A 20,209-nucleotide genomic window follows, 5' to 3' on the forward strand; every position below is an offset into this window, starting at 1 on the left:
CAGTAGCATGGTGTCTTCTGCCTCTGGTATGTCTGCTGCTTGTGTGCAGGGTGCTGTAGGTCTTACACTGCTGGGCCCAGTATCCCTGCCTTCTTGCTCACTGTTATCCCTTTGTGGATGTGTCTTCTCCCTCACCTGCTGTGACTTGCGTGATGTCTCCCCTGTGGACAGACATGGACAGTATCTTAGTGGTGCTTTCACCGTGTACATCACTATTAAATTACATTTTCACATCACTATTTTCTGCTCCTCCCATGTGTCTGATTGTATTGTGTGGCATGCCTGATGACATTTCATGTTGACTGCTCATATGGGTATTCTTATGACTACCACTCCCATAATGCATTGCAGGTGCATACTAAGGTCAGAACTGGATTCCCTCTATACATAGCCACATGGGGGGAGGAACACAGGCAGGGGGTGGGGGATGATGGACATGTCCCTTACCTTTCTTAGCTGCAGCTCGGGCTGAGCTGTCTGCATCACCAATCCCCACGACGCACTCTGGCTCCAGTGTGGACTCCACAAGCTCTTCCAGGTCCGTGAGTGGAGGTGCCTTGTTCTTCCCTCCACCTGTTGCATTGGCCTCCTTGCTTCTTGCAGCCAGTTTCTTCTTAGTGATGATCCTTAGATCGTACCATCGCTTTTTTAGGTCGTCCACTTCCCTGTTGGTCACTCCTATGGTGTTGATTTTGGTCTGGATCCCCAGCCAGGTGCTCCTCTTGACAGCCTCTGGTACCTGCAGGGACTGCTTTCCAAAGATTTTTGGGTAGTGCTTGACTACCTCCTCCACCAGCACCTGAAGTTCACCAGTGCTAAACTTCATCTTCCTCTTCCTCTCTGCACCTTCCCTCTGAGAGTCTTGGGGCTCCATTTGTTTCTCCTGCAGGGCTCTGCTTCACAACAGCATGTCTCTGTGTGACTGCTCTCCTGTGTGATCAGGTACACTGCACCTGCATGGGTGTGGCCACTTCCTGGTTGTGGGGTGGGGTGGATGCACAGGATTGGTCTATTGCTCTGTTGGCTGGCTAAGGGGCGGGATGGAGGCACGTGATTGGTTGATACTTCAACTGCCTGATATTTTGTATCCCCGACTCGGTATTTACCGATTCGGTATTTACCGATTTGGTAAATAACGATTCGGTAGTTTCAATGCATTCCTATGGGCCTCCGGGCCCATAGAATTGCATGTGAGTTACCGATTCGGTATTTGCCGTATCAGTAAATACCGATTCGGTAAATACCGAGACAGGGTTACTGAATTTTACTGATTCAGTATTTTTTACCGAATTTTGACCTACATCTCGTTTCACTTTTCTAAAATACCAATTCGGTAAAAATCGGTATTTTTGGAGTCGGTAAAAATGTGTTACCTACATCTGGCCCCTTATCACTAAACATGCCGTAATGACAGCTGACCCGTGACCAAGGAACCGGCTGGTTCCGAAACGCGTCGGGTGTTGTTTTGCCACTGCTTTTCAAAAAAAAAAAATTGCTTCACCTTGAATTGGGGCTCGGCGTTTTCCTTTGGAAATTCTAAGGATATTGTACTGTGCAGATATGTATATATATATACAGATGTAGTCAAACGCGATGGCGAGGACATTGTTCCTTGTTTGGAGTTAGCGGCAGTGCTGCGGGCCCCGCGAATATGACATCTGGACAGAGTGGTTGTGCGTAGGGAACAGGAGGGGAGCCTTTTTAATCCAACATTGGGGAACATAGAAATTACAGCACACACCGTCCTATGAAACGGCATATCCTATCGTCATCACCGCCATGGGACTCTGAGTCAGACTGCTGAATTCTGGGTCCTGTAGTTTGGGATACCTACAGTATCAACTACATGTGGCGGAGCCTATTCAAGGGAGGAGTAGCCGCGACCAATCATACAGCGGCAGGACATTTGAAAGTGTGGACTGTGGTTTGATTCTTCATTTTCCACGGCGCTGACGAAGGCTCACAATGCCGAAATGCATTCGCCCTGGTGGAAAGGAAAATTAAAGGTTTCCTGTACCTGTTCCTGTGTAGGTCTCTGCCTTTTCGTTTGTTGGGAAGGACTTTGGATTTTTTTTCCCCAAATGATGAAAGCCCCACCTTATTTTTTCTCACTTGGCAGTCCAAAAAGGTTCCGTTACATGACAACAGAGGGGACAGGCAACAAGAACCATCAGTCAAAAGAGGGGAGGGCAAGTTCTTCCCTGCCGGGTCACGTTGGGGCTCCTCCGGAAGTCATCGAATTGGTAGTCTACAGTGTTTCTGGATGTTTCAGACTGAAGCTGGCGTCAGCATGAGAGCACCACCATCTCGTGGCTCCGACGTGGCCATTCCGCGAGCAATCATGGCAGCCGCTCCCCACCGGAAGCCTGCAGGAGTCGGGGGTCCCGGTGACTGTTGTAGAATCTTCAAGGCTGAGGGGACTCTTTTGGGAATGGGGCCCATGCCCTAGCAGTCAAGCGTCCGAGTTCCACGGTTGCCCAGAGCCATCTTTGCAGGCCAGGCCCAAGTCTGTGGAGCCGACCGCCATTTCGTGAGCTCCGTAGCAGCCGCCTGTCGCTGTACCGCAAGATTGGGTGCAATTCCGTTGGATGGTGGGTGAGACGTTGTAATAGCAAGAGCAGGCGCAATTCAGCTGGCCGAGCGAGGCACTGTGTTGCAAGAGCGGGCGCAAGTCAGCTGGTCGAGTGAAGCGCTGGGGTGTAGCTGAGAAACCTCCACCTGGGGAGGTGGGGGAGGCTCGTTTGCGCCGCCTCTCCCTTCTAGTGCACCCCACGCCGTTTCCTGGTGCAGGTATATGTGATGGTCGGACCAGGGCACCGCAGGACGTGTCATCAGGTCAAACGGATTGTGGGACAAGGTGTGGAGCAGGCGCAATTATCTCGGGGGCCTCTGTCAAGCGGTTCAGGGAGGCACCGCATCACATTGTTTTCCAATGCAGTCAGGTCCACAAACAGCCTCCACTTACTTTGAGAATAGTGAAGCTGCAGCAGGATGCATCTCATTTGACATTACTTATCACATCACTGATGACATCATTCATGTGATAATACGATGAACCTCTTCAGACTCTAATATAACCTTAGATACAATCAGTGTAAACAGACACTCACAGACTGTCACTCATCCATGGAGTTACTCACACACCTAGTCAGTCATGCAAAGAATCAATCACACCTCCATTTCCTCAACTATACAGTTATACACACCTTACTTATTCAAACATATACTAACACATATTTACTCTCTTATAAAATCCTTGATACAAGTTCACAATGATCCATACAGCCACTCACACATTCACTGGCTCTTATGCACAGTTATTTATATATGTCAACTCTCACATGGACTGTGTTTTACATATGTACTTACTTTGACATGTAGCACTGAGATATCCATTCACTCACCAATACACTCATGCACACAGTCAACTGTCCATACAGCTGTTTCCACCTGCACTTTTGAACCCATACATCTAGTGAATCAACTGCTCACACATCTATGCACAGAGTCATACACCTCCCAGCCACCCACACACATACTCAGTCTCCCATACAAATACTTGGGCAACCATTCAATAACCCATATAGTTACTCATATAGCTACTGATTTAAACATGCAGCAGTTTACAGAACAACAGACATAATGATGCACAAATTAAGACAGTTTAGTCACTAACCCATGCACTCAGTGAGACACATTTAATCACTCACTCATACAGTCAATCATGCACCTACTAAATCCTTCATCCAGACACTTATACATCCACTCATTCTTCAATATGTAAGACATATTTTGACTTTTCAGAAACATACAGTCACTGGATGTTGTCATCAGTGATGTCATCAGTGATGTCATTTGAGATGTCATCAGTGATGTCATCAGTGATGTCACTGACCATGTCATGAATGATGTAATATGTGACATAATCAGCAGTGGATTGCGGGTGCACGATATATAGTTAGTGCAACTAACTATATATGGGAATTTCAATGGTTTTGTGCGAGTATAATAAGGTTTTGTAAATGCTAATCCCTAACTATATATGGTCTATAACCTATGGTTTTTTCAGTGAATATATATATGTATATATATATTTTTTTTCAAGTTACCTCTCCAATCTCCATTCTGAGAAAGGATGTTTCTCGATATTGATAGGATATAAACTGTTTAATGAATCAGGTCATCACAAGCACTAGAACACAAAGGAGATGCGTTTGATCAGTATAACTGCCTTTTTCAATCTAAAGTGCTCCATATTGTTACTTCATTTAAATCTTAAAAACCATAGACATGAACAATACACTTCTATTAGCAGCACAATATTAAACATGTCGGAGCACGTTAAACATTAGAAACATTTAACACTTTTCAAACATTACTTTAGCTTCTCAGTAATAGTGGCAAAACAATCTTTAACTCTTATATGAGTTCACAATAAAATAATATACAGCCAGTACCACTGAGTACGGTTCATGTTATCTGTAAGGTCAGTGTTTTGTTGAAAAAACTCCCACATTGTATCTCACTAAGACTGACGCACCTAAAAACAGGACTGGAATGCCATTCAAGTCCTTTACTTCAATGGAGACGTCTAAAAAAGTATTTAAATTCATGAAATGTCAAGAATTGCAGATGCAAAATTAATGTGTTGACTTCAGCACTCAACACAACTTTTAAAACAATTTTAACACAACAATGCCCCCCTTAACATATATTCGGAGACTTGGTCAAAAGAATCCTGGTTCAACATTTCAGGGAAAACTCTACCCTTGTGATCCCAGTGAATTGTCAAACACTGCCTTTTGAGTCTATGTTTTTATTTCCAATTGGAATACTCACAAGGATGAGAGCACAGAATTTGACTTCAATTGAAGTGTCTGGTGTGATTGGATTCTGTAATCAATTTTACAGTCCCATGGCCCGACCGCTCAGCCAGTACCTTAATCACAGTATATACATATACCTAAATGGTACATATATCTTTAAGGTACATAGATGTGGGGTTATGAACAGTAAATTAGTGAAGTGTGGTGCAGAGATATCACACAGATTCACTCCTATAGATTTATAACAGTGACTTTCAGCTCTTATATTTTGGATCCCAAGAATTTCTAAGTCAAAGATAATCGATTCAGGTTTGCCCTTCCTTTAATTCTCCCTGATGTGATCATACATAATGTTTGAGATGTCTTATTGATGTCGAATTACACATATATATTCCTTCTAGGTAAACCTATTAGATGTAATTTGAACAGTAATGTGTATTTTCACCTGTTTACTAGTAGGTTTGAGTAACAGCTGCAAGATCTTGCACTTCATTAGCAGACACAGGTAAAAAATGTTAAAACGGGTGCAGATTGTTTCAGTCATTAAATGCATAGATTAATAAAGTTCTTCTGTTAAATTGTATGCATTGTGCTAGGTTTATAAAGAGTGTTCTCATCTGTACCAACCTAGGGCAACTGTAATAGTTAAGTCAGTGTGAAACACGTCCAACACTTGCTCTTGAAAGTAACATGAAGGCTTAGGGCCCGATTTAGATATTGGCGGACAGGTTAGTCCTTCAAAACAGTGACAGATATCCTGTTCACCAAAATATAAATCCTATTCTATCCTATGGGATTTAGATTTCAGTGGATGTGATATCCGTCACACTTTTGATAGAGTAACCCGTCCGCCGATATCTAAATCAGGCCCTTTGTCATTTCTTTTCAACTAACAATGCTTTACTAATCCATATTAATAGAAAGGGAATCTGGTTCATCCTTGCATTGGACACAAATCAAAGAAAACACATATAGAAGGAAAACATAAGTTGAATGTGAGAATCTTGCATTGTTTTGTCAGAAAAATAACTCCTCATTTAATAGGTCTGCTTCTTTTAAGCAGTTGATGCTTGGAAACTGATTTAGGATAATTTTCAGAGACACCCTCTGTTTAGATGTTATTGGGGCAAAGTCACTCCCATTCTAAATCAAAAAATATTAGCATAATATTTCCTGTTTAGGCCTCACCTAGAAGACAGCACATGATCTCTCTATTGCAAGACCTATGACCTTAAATTGTGCTTAGAATGTACTCATTGTTTACCATTGCTTACCTTCCTTGTCACTCTCATTTGCTTGCTCCTTATCTGTTTGTATGGATGGGCTTGCATTTCTATTCTTGTGTACCTCACTAAGAGCTCAAAGCATTACATGTGCTATTTTACAGCTCCCTTTTCGCACACTACTTGTTTCTTTTTGTTTAGACACTCTATGAGAGTGTTTATCTTTTCCAACTGCCTTGCTTGTATACTTCTTCCACGCTGCAATGTTCACTCATGTTGTTCTTTCTCCTCTGTCCTCCTCCATAATGCCCTTGTGTGCTTATTCTCTACATTGTTGTTTGCTTATGCTCCTGGCAGCTTCTGTCCCCAGCTTCATGTTGTGCCTTCTCTCATCCGTTGGCTCCCCCACATTCCTCTCTCTCTTTGTTTGTTTCCCCCATGCGCTCGCTGTGTTTCTTTCCTCACCTTTGCCCTCTGCGTTCTTCCCCCCACCCATCGTATTGCTTGCCCCCACTTGTCCCCTCTGTTACTTCCCTCCACCCATGCACCAATGTTGTTTTACCCCTGATCCTCGTGTCACGTGACCACCTTCCGTGATTATACACACCTCATTTATTTTCTTTTTGTTTACCAATGCAACTTGGACAGGCATACAAAAAGAAAAAAGCAAGTGTTTGATTTGTAGGCCTGTGCATACTTGGTGCAGGCACCTGCAAATGTATGCAGTAAGCTGTATAGGCTTTTTTTCTTTTGTAAAAGACATGCTGCACAGGATACACAATCGAGACCGGTTGGCTTTGCCAATGCTTTTTATGTTAAAGGCAACTTCCTTAACAGTCACATAATAAAAGTGGCACACAGGTTACATATAGAACAATATTATTCTGAATCAAGCAGATCTGGGGGTGGGGGCATTAATGCAAAAGGTGATACACTGTTCTACACCACCAGAATACTGTTCCAAACCAGGTGTGGCTAAGACAGTGTGGCATCAAATCTATTGGAAACAAAGATAGGAATAACTTACATGGGAGTATGCCGGTGCCACTGTAGAAGATCCTGAATTTAAATAGGACTTGTAGCCTTGCACAGCATTAAGGAATTCCAAAGGGATCTGAAAAATATATAATAATTCATTTGATCAATTAATGCACAGTAAAACACTCCAGAGCCAACACAAACTACGGCATTCCATTAACTAGTTGGATGCTGCCAGTATCTACACATTTTACTACTAGCAATTATACAGCATAACACATAAAGATTAGTGATCATCAATTCTGTTCTACCGTATCAACTGTGTACCCTCTTACCCTCTGTACTATTACTCAGTCTTTGCCATCTGCAACCAATGTGCTCCCATCCAGTGTGCGCCTCTCGCCCACTCTATGTTACATCCCTCAATCTATGCCTTTGGCCACTGTATCCCTAAACTAATATGTCCTCTTCAACCTTTCAGTGCTGCCGCAGACACTTTGGGCCATATGTATCAATATTTCATGGATCGCAGCAAGACACTTTGCTGTGCTGCCCTGAGTGAAAGGGAGAGGATTGTGCAATATCGATCGCAATATGGTGCATTTCATATCTTCCTTTGTTAGCCACAAATGGCTGCCTCATGCCAAAGCAGGCACTCTTGCCCTTAATGCAAAGATGTCTGCGTTACACGCAGGATTGTAATGGCGGGAGGCCCGTCCTTGTGTAGGAAGAGATATCTTTCTGCACTAAAATCTTTCTATTTCCTACGATCTAGCTTCTGCGCTCTTCTGTCTAGGCTACAAGCGTCGAGACACCTCTTTGCTGAGGCAGCTGTCGCGCTATACAAAGTCACCTAATAATAATAATAATAATAGTAATAATAATAATAATAATAATAAAAACAATCCTTTAAGACTGTCTCTCTCTAAGTATGCTGCAGAAACCAACACAAATAGAAAAAGGAGAAAATAGGAGAAATAAAGATATTTCTCCTTGCTACTCCTCTCGTAGGAACTGTAGCACTTTTTGGTCATGTGTGTATGAGCTGGTCCCTTAGATTACACCCTCTTCTATGTATAAATTGAGGTTTGGACCAATTGAGGGACCTGAGTTAACTATGTTCCAATTCTTATTCACCAATGTTTTCAATTGGTTGGATGCTACGTTGTAAGTGGTGACCAATGTCCGTATGTCTTGTGCCTTAGCCCGTTCTGTATTCTGCAACAGAATATCCATATTCTGATGTCTAGCCTTCTTGTAGCACCGCAAAGAATGTGAGGGGGATAATCTTTGGTCCTGAGTTGTTTCAATGTCAGTTTGTGTGCTTGGGTTTTGTCGTTTTCATTATTGCAGCAGTTCCTACGTACAGGTAGGAATTGGCTGTATGGTATATTACCTCCTAATGTGCATGGATGGAAATGGTTGAACATGAGTAGACTGCTCTTATCCTTTGGTTTATAATATGTTTTTGCTTCAAGTTGCATATCGCTAGTGAAAATGGTGACATTCAAGCACAGGAGCTCACACTGCTAATGAATTTGAAAAATTGTTCCAATGTGTTTAGCCGTATGAGGTACTCCTGGACGGTCTGCTAAGCACCATTTCATATGATGAGGATGTCATCTATGTAGCGCTTTCACAGATTAATTCTCTGATGATATGGGTTGGTTTTGGAGAGAATGTTAGTCTCTTTAAAATGGCTGAAGTATAGGCCAGTCAGACAGGGGCTTAACTAAGTCCCATGAACTTGTAAGTATGGTGTGCCTTCATACTGTAAATAGTTCTCTGTGAGGGCTAGTCTGCAGCATTCCAGTATAAAGTGTCTCAGTGTTTGATATTACCAAACCTCTTTGAAGAGAATTTGTTCCATTGTGTCCAGTGTCACAGTTTGTGGAAAGCTAGTGTAGAGGATTTCAATATCAAGGACCACAAGTAGATTATTTTGTGGGTCATCACTAGGTCTACCAGTATTGGTAAATCTGGGAATGCTTCATAATCCATGTGTAGATACATGGGGACACTCACACTCTACACATGGAACGCCCCCATGTGCAGAGTACCGCAAGGCAGCGACTTGTGCTGCCTTGCCTCACTCCAGATTGTTCAAGCCACGCAGGGCCACGCAAGGTGGCTTGTGTGGATTGGTAAAGCTCATCTAGGTTTTGCATCCCCGTTGTTTTACCTAGCGTGGTGCAGGGACGAAGCTAAACTTTCACTAATATGGCCGGTTGTGTCTCTTAAGTACCCTGCACCGCACAACTCGTCTATGTGAAACACCTGCTCGCCGCTTTAATCTATTTAAACACTCTCACTTTCACTGATCTACTCTGCCTGACCCACTCAAATTCTTCACCTAATCTGAGTTTAGTCACACAACTGTGCCAATATGCACTCTTTACCATTACACACTTTACCTCCTCACCCATGCCACAGCTCCCAACCACCAAGAACTGTATTTAAAGTCCACTAAATTGACATACTGGCCCAACCTGGCCTTCTATGAAACTTCAATGGATGAGATCAATACTTTGGAAAGTTACGGCACATATTAAAGAAAACCTGATATTTATTTGACTAGATATGCAGTATAAAGAGTGTTGTTTTAGGTCCTGCAAATGAGAATAACATTAGAGCTATGCACTCTGTGTTCTCTTTCCCTCTACTATCAATACCTTTTGAAGTGAACTGAGTTAGACATAGTCATTAAAATGCCCTCATCTTGATTGTCTGGCCACCAGACTTGTACATAAATATAATCAATTTCCATTGTGACCCTCCAAAACATACATCCAGAAGATTGTTCAAGCAAGACTTGCATTTTGATGTGAGATGACGTTCAGTAACACCTTAAAAGGTTGATTCCTGTGCTGGTAACCAGTCTTAAACTGAGCTTACTTATTTATTAACTATTAGTTGTATATAGTGAAGGCAAGACTCAATGATGTCATAGTGGCTTAAGATCAATCAAAATAATAATGTGACATGGGAAGAAAATCATACGGAACAATTCGGCAGAATTAAACTAGGGTGCACAAGAGAAGACAAACAAGTGTGCATATCTGCAAAAAAACAATTTGAAGAACTACTGGCAGAGCCACTCCAGGTGGGAGTGTAGGTGTGCGACATTATTCAATGCAGTGTGGGACACATACATTGGTGGAGGTGATGCTGAAACAGCAGGTTCTCCAACTGTTGTTTAAGCAAACTAAATAAATCAGCAAAGCTTCACTCCCTGTTAGTCGATAAAAACACCTCAGCATGAGAAAACACGCCTGGATGGTAATGTCTAATTGCAAGTCACTTACCCCAGCACCATATTTAAACATCACGTTCTCGGCCTACAGAAAACTCCAATTAATGGACTTGTGTCTAGGTAAATTGCCGTCCATTATGGACCAGCCAACTTGGCTCCACGACGGGCCGAACGAATGTAGACTATGTGGGAGCAGTAAAGAGGAACGTGTCCACCTTGTCTATATTTGCCCTAAATTATCTCAAGCACAAACCATTTTCTAAAACCCGCCATGAACATTAGAGGCATTAGGACATGCAGATTGGCAATTATAGCGGCCTTGGATCCAACAGACACTTCATTGAGCGGCCAATTAATACAATTCCTCTCTGTTCATGCACAAGCATTAAAAAGGAATCCTGTGCCCTGCTCCCTAACACCGAACAAGACGGTCTGCTCAGTGGCAGATCGTACTTCTTAACTTACCCTGTGGTAGCCTTATTTAACAGGTGTGCTAAGTAACACCTAAAATCAAACAGGATATTTACTAATAAGTGTCAGAGAGCTGTGTTACTCCAAAATTGGTAACGCCGCGCTCCAGAATGTTTAAAATTCAGGGATGCACCGTATTTACAAAAATACGGCGCACCCTTGCGTTTCCCATAGTGCTGGCAATAAAAAAGCTGCATAGCGCCAGAGCAGGCACCCTTGCGCCATGTTGCAAGTTTGCCTGCACTGCAGGGGTGATTGTTTATGTGCAGGAAGGAACACCTTCCTGCACATAAACAATCTTGAAAAGCAAATTGCTGTTTCTATGTGTACTGCATAATGCAGCACACATAGAAAGAGAAAAATAGAAGGAGAAATTAATAACTTCTCCTCGTATCCCCATTCTAAGACCAGGTTTTACCTGGACATAGTTTTTAGCGCTGCCCTATCCTTGTAAATATGGGGCAGCGTCAAAAAGCAATGGGTGTTGCGGCGGAACGCCCACTGCAACACCCATCGCATGCGACGTTCACTCTAAGTGAAGCATGAAAATGGGCCATAATACAAGCAGCAGCGGCCGGCAATATTACATTATGATGGGGCGCAATGCCCAAAACGCTCACCATATATGCTGGCACGTAGTCTCTAAATCAGGTGGAAAGGGAGGGACTTCCTCCCCTGTACAATGTAAAACTAATCAATCCCTCCAGGATTGGTTGGAGCAGGCTAATCCAGCGCTCATTTTGAGATGTGTGGGCCTGCGGATGCAATCCCGCAGCTGTTTCTTAGTGCTAAAATTGCAGGCTATGAAGTGCGCAGGTCTGATTGGCTGGCCGTAGACAGCCGGCCAACCTGACCTGCGCACTGGCAGGGGCTGAAGTAATAGTACAATTGCACTAATCAACCCCGCTCCCTGCCCTTGCGCTGTAACAGCACGAGCCTAGGACACATTAATAAAATGGTATTTATTACTGTTGTGTCTCGGGCTCAGAGACACTGCAGTAATTACCAGGGCCCAGGCACAAGATCAACGAAAACAACACACCCACGTTAGTTTGTGGTGCGGTAGCCAGAAGACCCCAACCAGGGTTCCAGTACCCAAATTATTCCCACTCTCTGCTTCCGGCTCCTCCTTTGCATGGCCACTACCACCATGCTACCGATCCCGGGGGTCTTACAGTATCATGCCTCTCGAGACATAACCGGGTGGGAAAAACAGGCCAACAACATAACAATTACCATGTCATTAATGTGTGCCTGCTGCGCTTGCAGCAGGCGGGTGATACTCCTCCGCCATAACGGGGAACCACCACTGTTTACAAGGCAGCGCTTAGTATGGCTTAATGCTGTCTTGTAAATAAGGATTAAGGGGATATCGCCACCAGACCGTCCCTTTTAGGGACGTTCTGGTGGCTATCAGCCTGATTCATCATTGGGAAGTTTTGCGAGTCTGAAATAGCGAATCATAAGGAATCGCTATTCCAGACTGGCAAAACGGGATTCATGTAGGAATAGCAAAATTTTTTGCCATTCCTACTGATTCCTTATTTGCGATTAGCAATTAGCTAATCGCAAATAAGATAGCGATTTAAAGGGTGCCAGGGGTGTCCAGAGGACACCCTGTAGCACCCCTTAAATGCTAATTTAAACAGTTGTTGCGCACACACATGTCCAAAGGACATGTGTGTGTGCAACATGCAACTCAGAAAAATGCTTTTGAAAGCATTTTTCTGAGTTTTCGCTATTTACCACGAGGTTTGACCTCGCGGTAAATAGCGGGCCGAAATTGCGAATTCGAAAATTTTATATGGATGATGAATTGCATTTAAGGAATCTCAAATAGAGATTCCTTAAATGTAATTCATCGCAAAATAGCGAAATCGCTATTACCGATTTTTGCATTTGAGATGATGAATCCCAAATGCAAAAATAGCGCTCGCAAAGGGCCAGATTCTCAGACTCTGGCCCTTTGCGAGCCGATTTCGGCTTGATGAATCAGGCTGCTGATCCCCAGGTAAATCCCCTGGTAAATATTCCCATAGCCAAGAAGCAGCCAGGATAAACCCCAAATGGCTACTAGCCAGGTATGCAGCTGAGTCAGAAGCAATTATATGATATGCTGTGTTACCTGCACCGAATCACCACGCAAGTTACAATCACAACATTAATATCTATCTAATATATTAAATGTAGCTCTATAGAAAGCAGCAATAAAAAATATATAATGTGAAACGAAAAAAGAACTACTAATGAGAAGTCTATTTTATGTTATCAAGAGGAATACAGGAGGAAACCTGTCCAGGAGAAATGTCTTTAAAAAGGCTCTCGAACACGGCAGGCAGGAGGGAATCCCGTGAGGCACGGTTCTCATTTGACTCTCCTTGAGATATGTGCCCTGGAGTAACATTCCCCATAAAGAAAAGAGAAAGCTAATGGGCAGGAACAGACTGATAAGGGGCTGATTGCATTAGGAGCCGAGGAAGGAGAGCAGTTTAGCCTGCGATTCGCCATTTAAGCTATAAATTCGAGCTAAGGCCGTAATCATGTGCTCTCTAATGGTGACTAATCTGAAATTGCTTGGAATGTAATACCCTGCGAATGAGGTAGTGACATTTTCACTGAAGAACGTCACACGCCACATTTCCATACAGAAACTCCAAACCGCCGAAGGAAGGCGAGAGCAGAATGCCATATGAGACATTTGAGACTTACCGGCTCCTGTGGGGAACAGGTTGGGCGCGAGGCCAATGCCATATCAGGCAATATGTAACAAGGCGCGACCCCATTATCTGTCATACCAAGTCCTACATGCCGAGATTTAATACGACCTTTATGACGATGGCTCATATCCGGCGGAAATATGGATTCTATTTATTGCAAGTAGTCCAATTTTGCGCTTGTTGATTATTCTGGGCCCAGATCAACAAGCATTGGCAATGATATTAGGTCAGGTGTACAACGGAAAGTGCCTCTTCAATTATTGTTATTATACGTCATCATACTCTGTCAGGTATCTTTTCAATGCATAAAGCCATTCATCCACCACTCATGCGTTCGTACATTCATCCAATCACTTCCTTTGGAATACTTGGAAATCTCAGACATAGTTTTATAGATCTTTTATGTAAAACATAGGAAGAGAAAAGAATGTATATAGTTGATGTGCTATAAGAACAACTAGTAAAGGAGTAGTTACCCTCTTCAGTTCACTTTAGTTGTAATCCTTTCTGTATATTTACGTGTCTGTGCATGCTTCTGTCGATACCTTTTATCACTGTAAAATGAAAGCAGCCTTCTGAAGTCTGTAATGTGTGAAAAGAATGTTTGTGATTATTTGTAGTGTGATATTTTGTTATGGTGGTGACCTGTCCTGTATTTTCTCACTGTGCCTTTTTTCTCTAATAACGGATTGTGTTATTGTTGTCTACTCAGATTGTTGTGTTGGGTTTTGTGTAGTTGTCGTAGGTATGCTGATGTGCTGCTTTGTGTTATGATATTGTTTTTAAAGGTTTGTGTGTTTTAGATATAGCAACACATTTTACTAATCCATCCAATAGAAATCCGTTCCTTTAAAGTTCCAATAATAAACAACCGTGTAACCCTCTCAAATGAGGTAATTAATAAAGCTTAGGCTCTTCAACTATTTAAGACTCCAGAAGGCCCAAAACTGTGTAAGGGCCGTCTTAAATTAGCACTTCCTGTGCTCAGTTCATGTGATGTAGTCAATTGTGTTATGTGATAAAGAAGCATGCAGTTGAACTGATTTACAACCCAAAGTGAAGCATATATTCGAGCTACTAAAATTATATTTTCAAGAAAAGTGTTGGTAATTTCCTTAGTTTGCTATGAGCGTTGTCTACTGGAGGTTATTCTATGGTGTGCTATTCTATTGTATTCTGTTCTAACTTATAAAGCGCACAGCTACCCAAAATGGGGTTTCACAGCGCAAGGGGAAAAGAGAACAACGTCGTGTGGTTGGGGATTTCAGACAGATTATGCTTCTGAGAAATATATTTCTGGCCTGTCTCCATAGTGTGACATGATTGCAATCTCTATAAAGTCAATCAGCAAGTGTCTTTTAGGTATTTATTCAGCAATATAGACCATCACTGTAGCGGTTGTTAAATGTTATAGGCACAAGCAGAAGAACATTCCATGAACTAATTGTAAAATCTTCTAAACAGGGAGAAGTAAAAAGAAGAGCATTGGACTGTTGAGCAGAAAGTCTATGTCAGCCATTATTTGCCCTCAGTAACTGCACTATCCTAAGTGGTGCCCGCCACATTCCAATGTTCTAATCAAACAATAACATATTAGGGCCAAGGCCCATACACATTGTCAAAGACCAGGGAGGAGTCAGAGGGTCTGAGCATAAACAAACATTTGATTACATTGCTGAATAAACCCTCAGCAGACCAAACGATACTTTCTAATTATAGACCTATCTCCCTTCTCCAGTTTTTTGCAAAAACATTGGAAAAATATGTACACTCGGTTGTTTCCAACTTTGCTGAAATAAATAACGTTCTTCATTCAAGTCAATCAGGTTTCCGTTCCAACTTTAGCACGGAGACGGCCCTACTTGAGGTCTCTGAGACCATCAGAGAGCCCCTTGACAAAGGAGGAAAAACTGTTTTGATCCTCCTGGACCTCTCCGCTGCTTTCTACACCGTGCCCCATGATTGTCTATTGCAGAAGTGTTGTTTTGGTGGCACAGTGTTGAAATGGTTTGCTTCCTTCAGGAAAGACAGAATGCAAGAGGTCTGGTCTCCTCCCTTTACAGCCAGGATTCCTCCATTGAATGTGGGGGTCCCTCTGGGCTCTATTTTGAGCCCTGTATTATTCAATCTTTACATGTCCCCCCTAGCTAAGCTAGCGGAGGTAGGTGGGGCGAAGATTAAATCTTATGCGGATGACATGCAGTTGTTGTTCACTTGCAGGAAGGGGAAGATTTTAATGGGTAGAGGATTAGAAATTGTCTGACAAAAGTGTTCTCCTGGTTTCAACTTCACCAACTCAAATACAATCCAGAGAAGTCGGAAATTATCTTCTTTGGTTCCCCTCCTCTGGATGTTTGGAAACAGTGGTGGCCTGATGAAATGTCACCGCCCCAGACGGCAGTTAACACAGTTAAAAACCTGGGAGTAAAAATGGATGACAGGTTATCCATGAAAACTTGAGTTCAGACGGCACATGCTTCGGACTTCTGAAAATGATCAGGAAATTCCTCTACCTGCTACCAAAGATGCATTTAAAGTTAGTGGTGCATGCTCTCATTACTTCCAGATTGGACTATGTTAATGTCCTATACCTTGGTCTACCGGAGAGTTTACTGAACCGGCTGCAGATTGTTCAAAACTCAGCAGCCAGAGCAGTCTTGAAGTTCGGGACCAGGGAACGGATGTCTCACTATCTGAAGAAATTACACTGGCTCCCGATCTGGTCCAGAATGCTTTTCAAAGCCCTAACTCTTGCCTTCAAAGCCCTTCACGGGCTGGGAGCACATTACGTCCGGAAAAGAATTTCCTTTTACACTCCCCATAGATCTCTTAGAGCAGCTCACCAACATCTGATCATGGTACCGAATTTCAGTAGAGCCCGCTGTGGAGGTCAGTCTTTCCATGTACAAGTCACTTGCGCTTGTAATAGCCTGCCTTTATTGCTGAGACATACCACAACCCTTCTGGAGTTTAGAAAGCAGTTAAAAACCTGGATGTTTCAGCAATCACCTTAAATCATTGGCCCCGCTCGGTATCCGTAGCTATTGTTTTCGTGTCTCTACTGCCATAGCGCCGGGGCACTCTGTTGAGTAGCTGTGCGCTCTATAAATCCTTGATTAACATTACCATTAACATTTGGGATGAAAGTCGCAAAATTGTTTGTCAGTTGGAGAGTATTTCATAGAATCTTTTAAGTGGAAATTTACAATAATCAGACCTGTTGGATTTTGGTGATAATGCTAAACTATTTTTGACCCTCTGAAATGCAATGTAGTGAAAGTCTGGTTTGAGGGTACCAAAAAGGAGCATAGAGAAAAGGCGATAGCAGAATTTATTGGCAAAATAAATCATTTTGTGATTATCCCACTCTCATTTTCAGAATAGTGATGATCTCAAAGGTGATTTCAGCATGCCAAAATGCCGACACTTTGCTGGGATTTGATGAATCATGATTTAGAAAAAACTTTTTTTCTCATGATTTTCTCATGGAAATTATGGCCGGTGCTTTAGAAGTTAAAATCTGGGCATATTATCTGTAAATTCATAAGTATCACCCTAATCCATGTGCCATGTAGACACTGTGGCCAGACTCCATTTTGTCCAAATTAGGACTCCATTTTGTTTTAGGCTAACATAGAAACTCACAAACAAGCTGTGTCATTTTTTCCAATTGTTATATATAATTTTGTATCCCGTGTGTTCAATCGTCAAAATGCATCTGTCTGAGACAGCTTGAAAACTTCTCCTAAATGGTACAATAGTTGTAATATGTTTCTCTTTTTAGCTCATAATTGGCAAGGCTCAAGAAAATATTCATGCAATGTTTATAGACTAATGCATTAATATTTTATCTCTTTTATATTTGTCAACTGTTCACATTTTTCTTAAGGTACTTATATCCTCTTTGAATGCTTTATGGATATAGATATAAATGACAGATCGATTCAAGAGCATGGAGCTTCTGTCAATACTCACCCAGAGGCAATCAATCAATCAAATGAATCAACTCGACAATTCAAGATGTACAAGCTGGAGATGTTATGTAGACCCTATGGCCAGACTTCATTTTGTCCAAATTAGAACTCCATTTTGTTTCAGGCCTCCTTGGGAAATGGCGACCTTTTGCTTCCTAAGTTTAAAACATGGTGGTCTTTACCTTCCTGGGGAAAATATATATGTCACATACCTTTGACCTGCCATAGTTTTACATCTTTCTAACCCTAATGTGTAAAAATATCCCATTCCCACAGTAGTGACAATCAAAACATGTCATATCCTCACTGTTGTGACATACAAATGTTGTCATAACATCCAGATCGTAATATAAATAAATGTTCCTTGTGTGCCAGCCGTCTGGGACAGTTGCATTTTCCAAGGTCAAATATCAGCTATACACCAAACAGTATAGTCTATATTGATGTATTTCTATCTTCTTAGTACATATAGCTGATGCATCTGATTATGTCAATACATGCCTTAAGAGAGATAAGAAGGGTGGATTTATTACAAACACTCTCTGAAATAACCATCAAATTAGAGAGGTCTTCACCCCAAATTTTTACAATAGATATTGGCTGAGATTCCCCCGACAAAACCTGTCATATCAACATCATGCCGCTGCCTACAGTCCTGTATGAATGCTGATAACATGCCGGGAAGAGAAGAGCTGACCTCAGCTGCCGTGTATTTTCCATTGGGAGAACAATCACTCTCGGTCCTCATTGATAATGAGAGTGCGCAAACTGAACGAAATGTATGAGTGCGTCAGAGTTACGAGTAGTAGGCACAGATCATAAGGAGAAATGCTATGAGTGCTGAAATTATATTCACATATACTTCGAAATGTGTAGTTAATCTAGAGATTTCATATAGAAGTGGAACTAATACAGAAATGAATACAAAATGTATAAGCTTATTAAGTGTGATAAATCATAGTCCATGTTATGTAGCTGCTAATGGGGAAAATGTCGTGCAGCAAAGCACAGAAAGGGATAGGCCGCATGGCCAGGCCAGAAGGGATTAGAAGGGTTCACATTTCATCAACATGGACTGCACTAATGTTACAATGATTTTATTATTCGTTAGATTTATATTCCATAGATGTGTTTTATTATTCGAGAAATGATGCTAACATGTTATTTTAGTTTAATTGCTGCAAGTAGTGTTGTAGGCCTGAAATGAAAAAGGGGGTTTAAATCTGCACGTACTGGAACAGGCCGACTTGTGTCAGGAAATAAGTTGCAGACTTCTGTTATAAGTCTATGAAGATGGGGATCCAGCTACGGATGTTTGTCTGCGAATGTGAGGGGGTTCAAATTAATGAATTGGATGAATAGAGTTCTGTTCAGTTACTGATGTAGACATGTAGGAGGATTCCGGAATGTTTGGGGGGTATCGGCGGGCCGGAGAAGAGTCTGAGAAGCAAGGTCAACGCTAACGTACAGGGCCCAGACGAAAAACATCATGGAAAGAGCCAGAATCAAGACCACGTGATGGGCGTCTCACGAGGGGCGTCTCGAATGTTGTTGTGTTTTTGTATTAGGGACAGCACCCCTGGGTGGAGCTAGAGCAGATGCCAGAGGACCCTCTAGAGAGCGGATGGGTAGGCAGAGAGGGGTCATGACTGGAGGATTATAGGTTTTCACCAAGAGACTAAGAGTGGGTGATCTTCCTAGGAAGTCATTCACAGCTGACACCTTTTGATAGGTTGAGATTTTGTTAAGTAGGGATACCATCCAGAACAGGGTAGGGACAGCCTAACCTGAATTTTCACTCCTGCTGTAAATGACGGAGAGATCTCAATATGTGTCTATGCTTGCAGCCCTTTTAATTTTAGAGTTGGTGCTCGTAGTATTCCTTGCTCGCCTGAGGGCTTTCAGGGAGCACATGTATGTAGTTGGGCCCGTATATCTTGTGAATCTCATTTTGAGATGCCTGTATCTGCAACTAATCTTAACCTTATAATAAATCTTTAAACTTAGAAGTAGTCTGTGGTTTTTCCGAGCCGAGTCCATTATTGATTGAACTAACCTGGTAAGAGATGCACTTTCTTTCCTCAATGACAGGCAACAAAGGTTCAGTCGACCAGAACGGGGTTGAGATCTAGAGTGATAAGATAGTGATCAAAATCAGGCCCTAGCAGTTGGTAGCAGAGGATGGTTGCCTTCTTGAGGAAGGTGATCTAGGCCAGGTTAGATTACCCCAAGGCCCCTAGAGATCGATGATCGGAAGAACCGCCTGCCGAAGAAGGTCCGGATGACGTGAGACAAGAAAAGCAGCAGTATCGGTCGAGAGTGAGTATAAAGGGTCATGCGTGTTAGATTGCGGTGTTTTTGTGTTGTATCTATGTTGTAATGTCTGGCGGAGTAGAATGCCTGTAGAGTGACTGTGGAACAGGTTGTGAGCGCACGCAACCGGTGCAAATCTTAAGTTCAAAGAGAGCTTAAGTGGTTCGGGTGTATCGGACATCCAGAGTAATTGTCAACCAGTAAGAAGGGGGTCATGAGGTACCATTGATCGCCCGCAGGACCGAGATAGGGGGAACGTAAGAGTGAGTGCGTGAGTAACGGACGCTGGTCGGAAGTTACTGTGTGTGGAAGAAACCTATCAAAGAGACGGAAGGCATTTCGTCAGTTGTGGTGACAATTACAGATAGACTCTGGACGTACAGTCAAGAGAAGTGACGGCTTGGTCGGAAGTAGTCATTTTTCGGTGTGTGAATGGGACGCATGTATGACCGGG

General features: G+C 42.5%; 1 protein-coding gene across 1 annotated transcript in view; it reads right to left on the bottom strand.

Annotated features, from left to right (window-relative positions):
- DOK6 (docking protein 6) overlaps nt 1-20,209 on the bottom strand; it is a 1,609,598-nt gene that overhangs the window by 372,146 nt on the left and 1,217,243 nt on the right. Inside the window, exon 9 of the mRNA XM_086967445.1 lies at nt 7,077-7,163. Within this exon, the coding sequence (XP_086823571.1) occupies nt 7,077-7,163 (87 nt within the window). The remainder of the gene's footprint in view (nt 1-7,076; nt 7,164-20,209) is intronic.

The sequence above is a fragment of the Lissotriton vulgaris genome, chromosome 4_1, assembly GCF_964263255.1.
Source record: "Lissotriton vulgaris chromosome 4_1, aLisVul1.2, whole genome shotgun sequence".
NCBI classification, from domain to species: Eukaryota; Metazoa; Chordata; class Amphibia; order Caudata; family Salamandridae; genus Lissotriton; species Lissotriton vulgaris.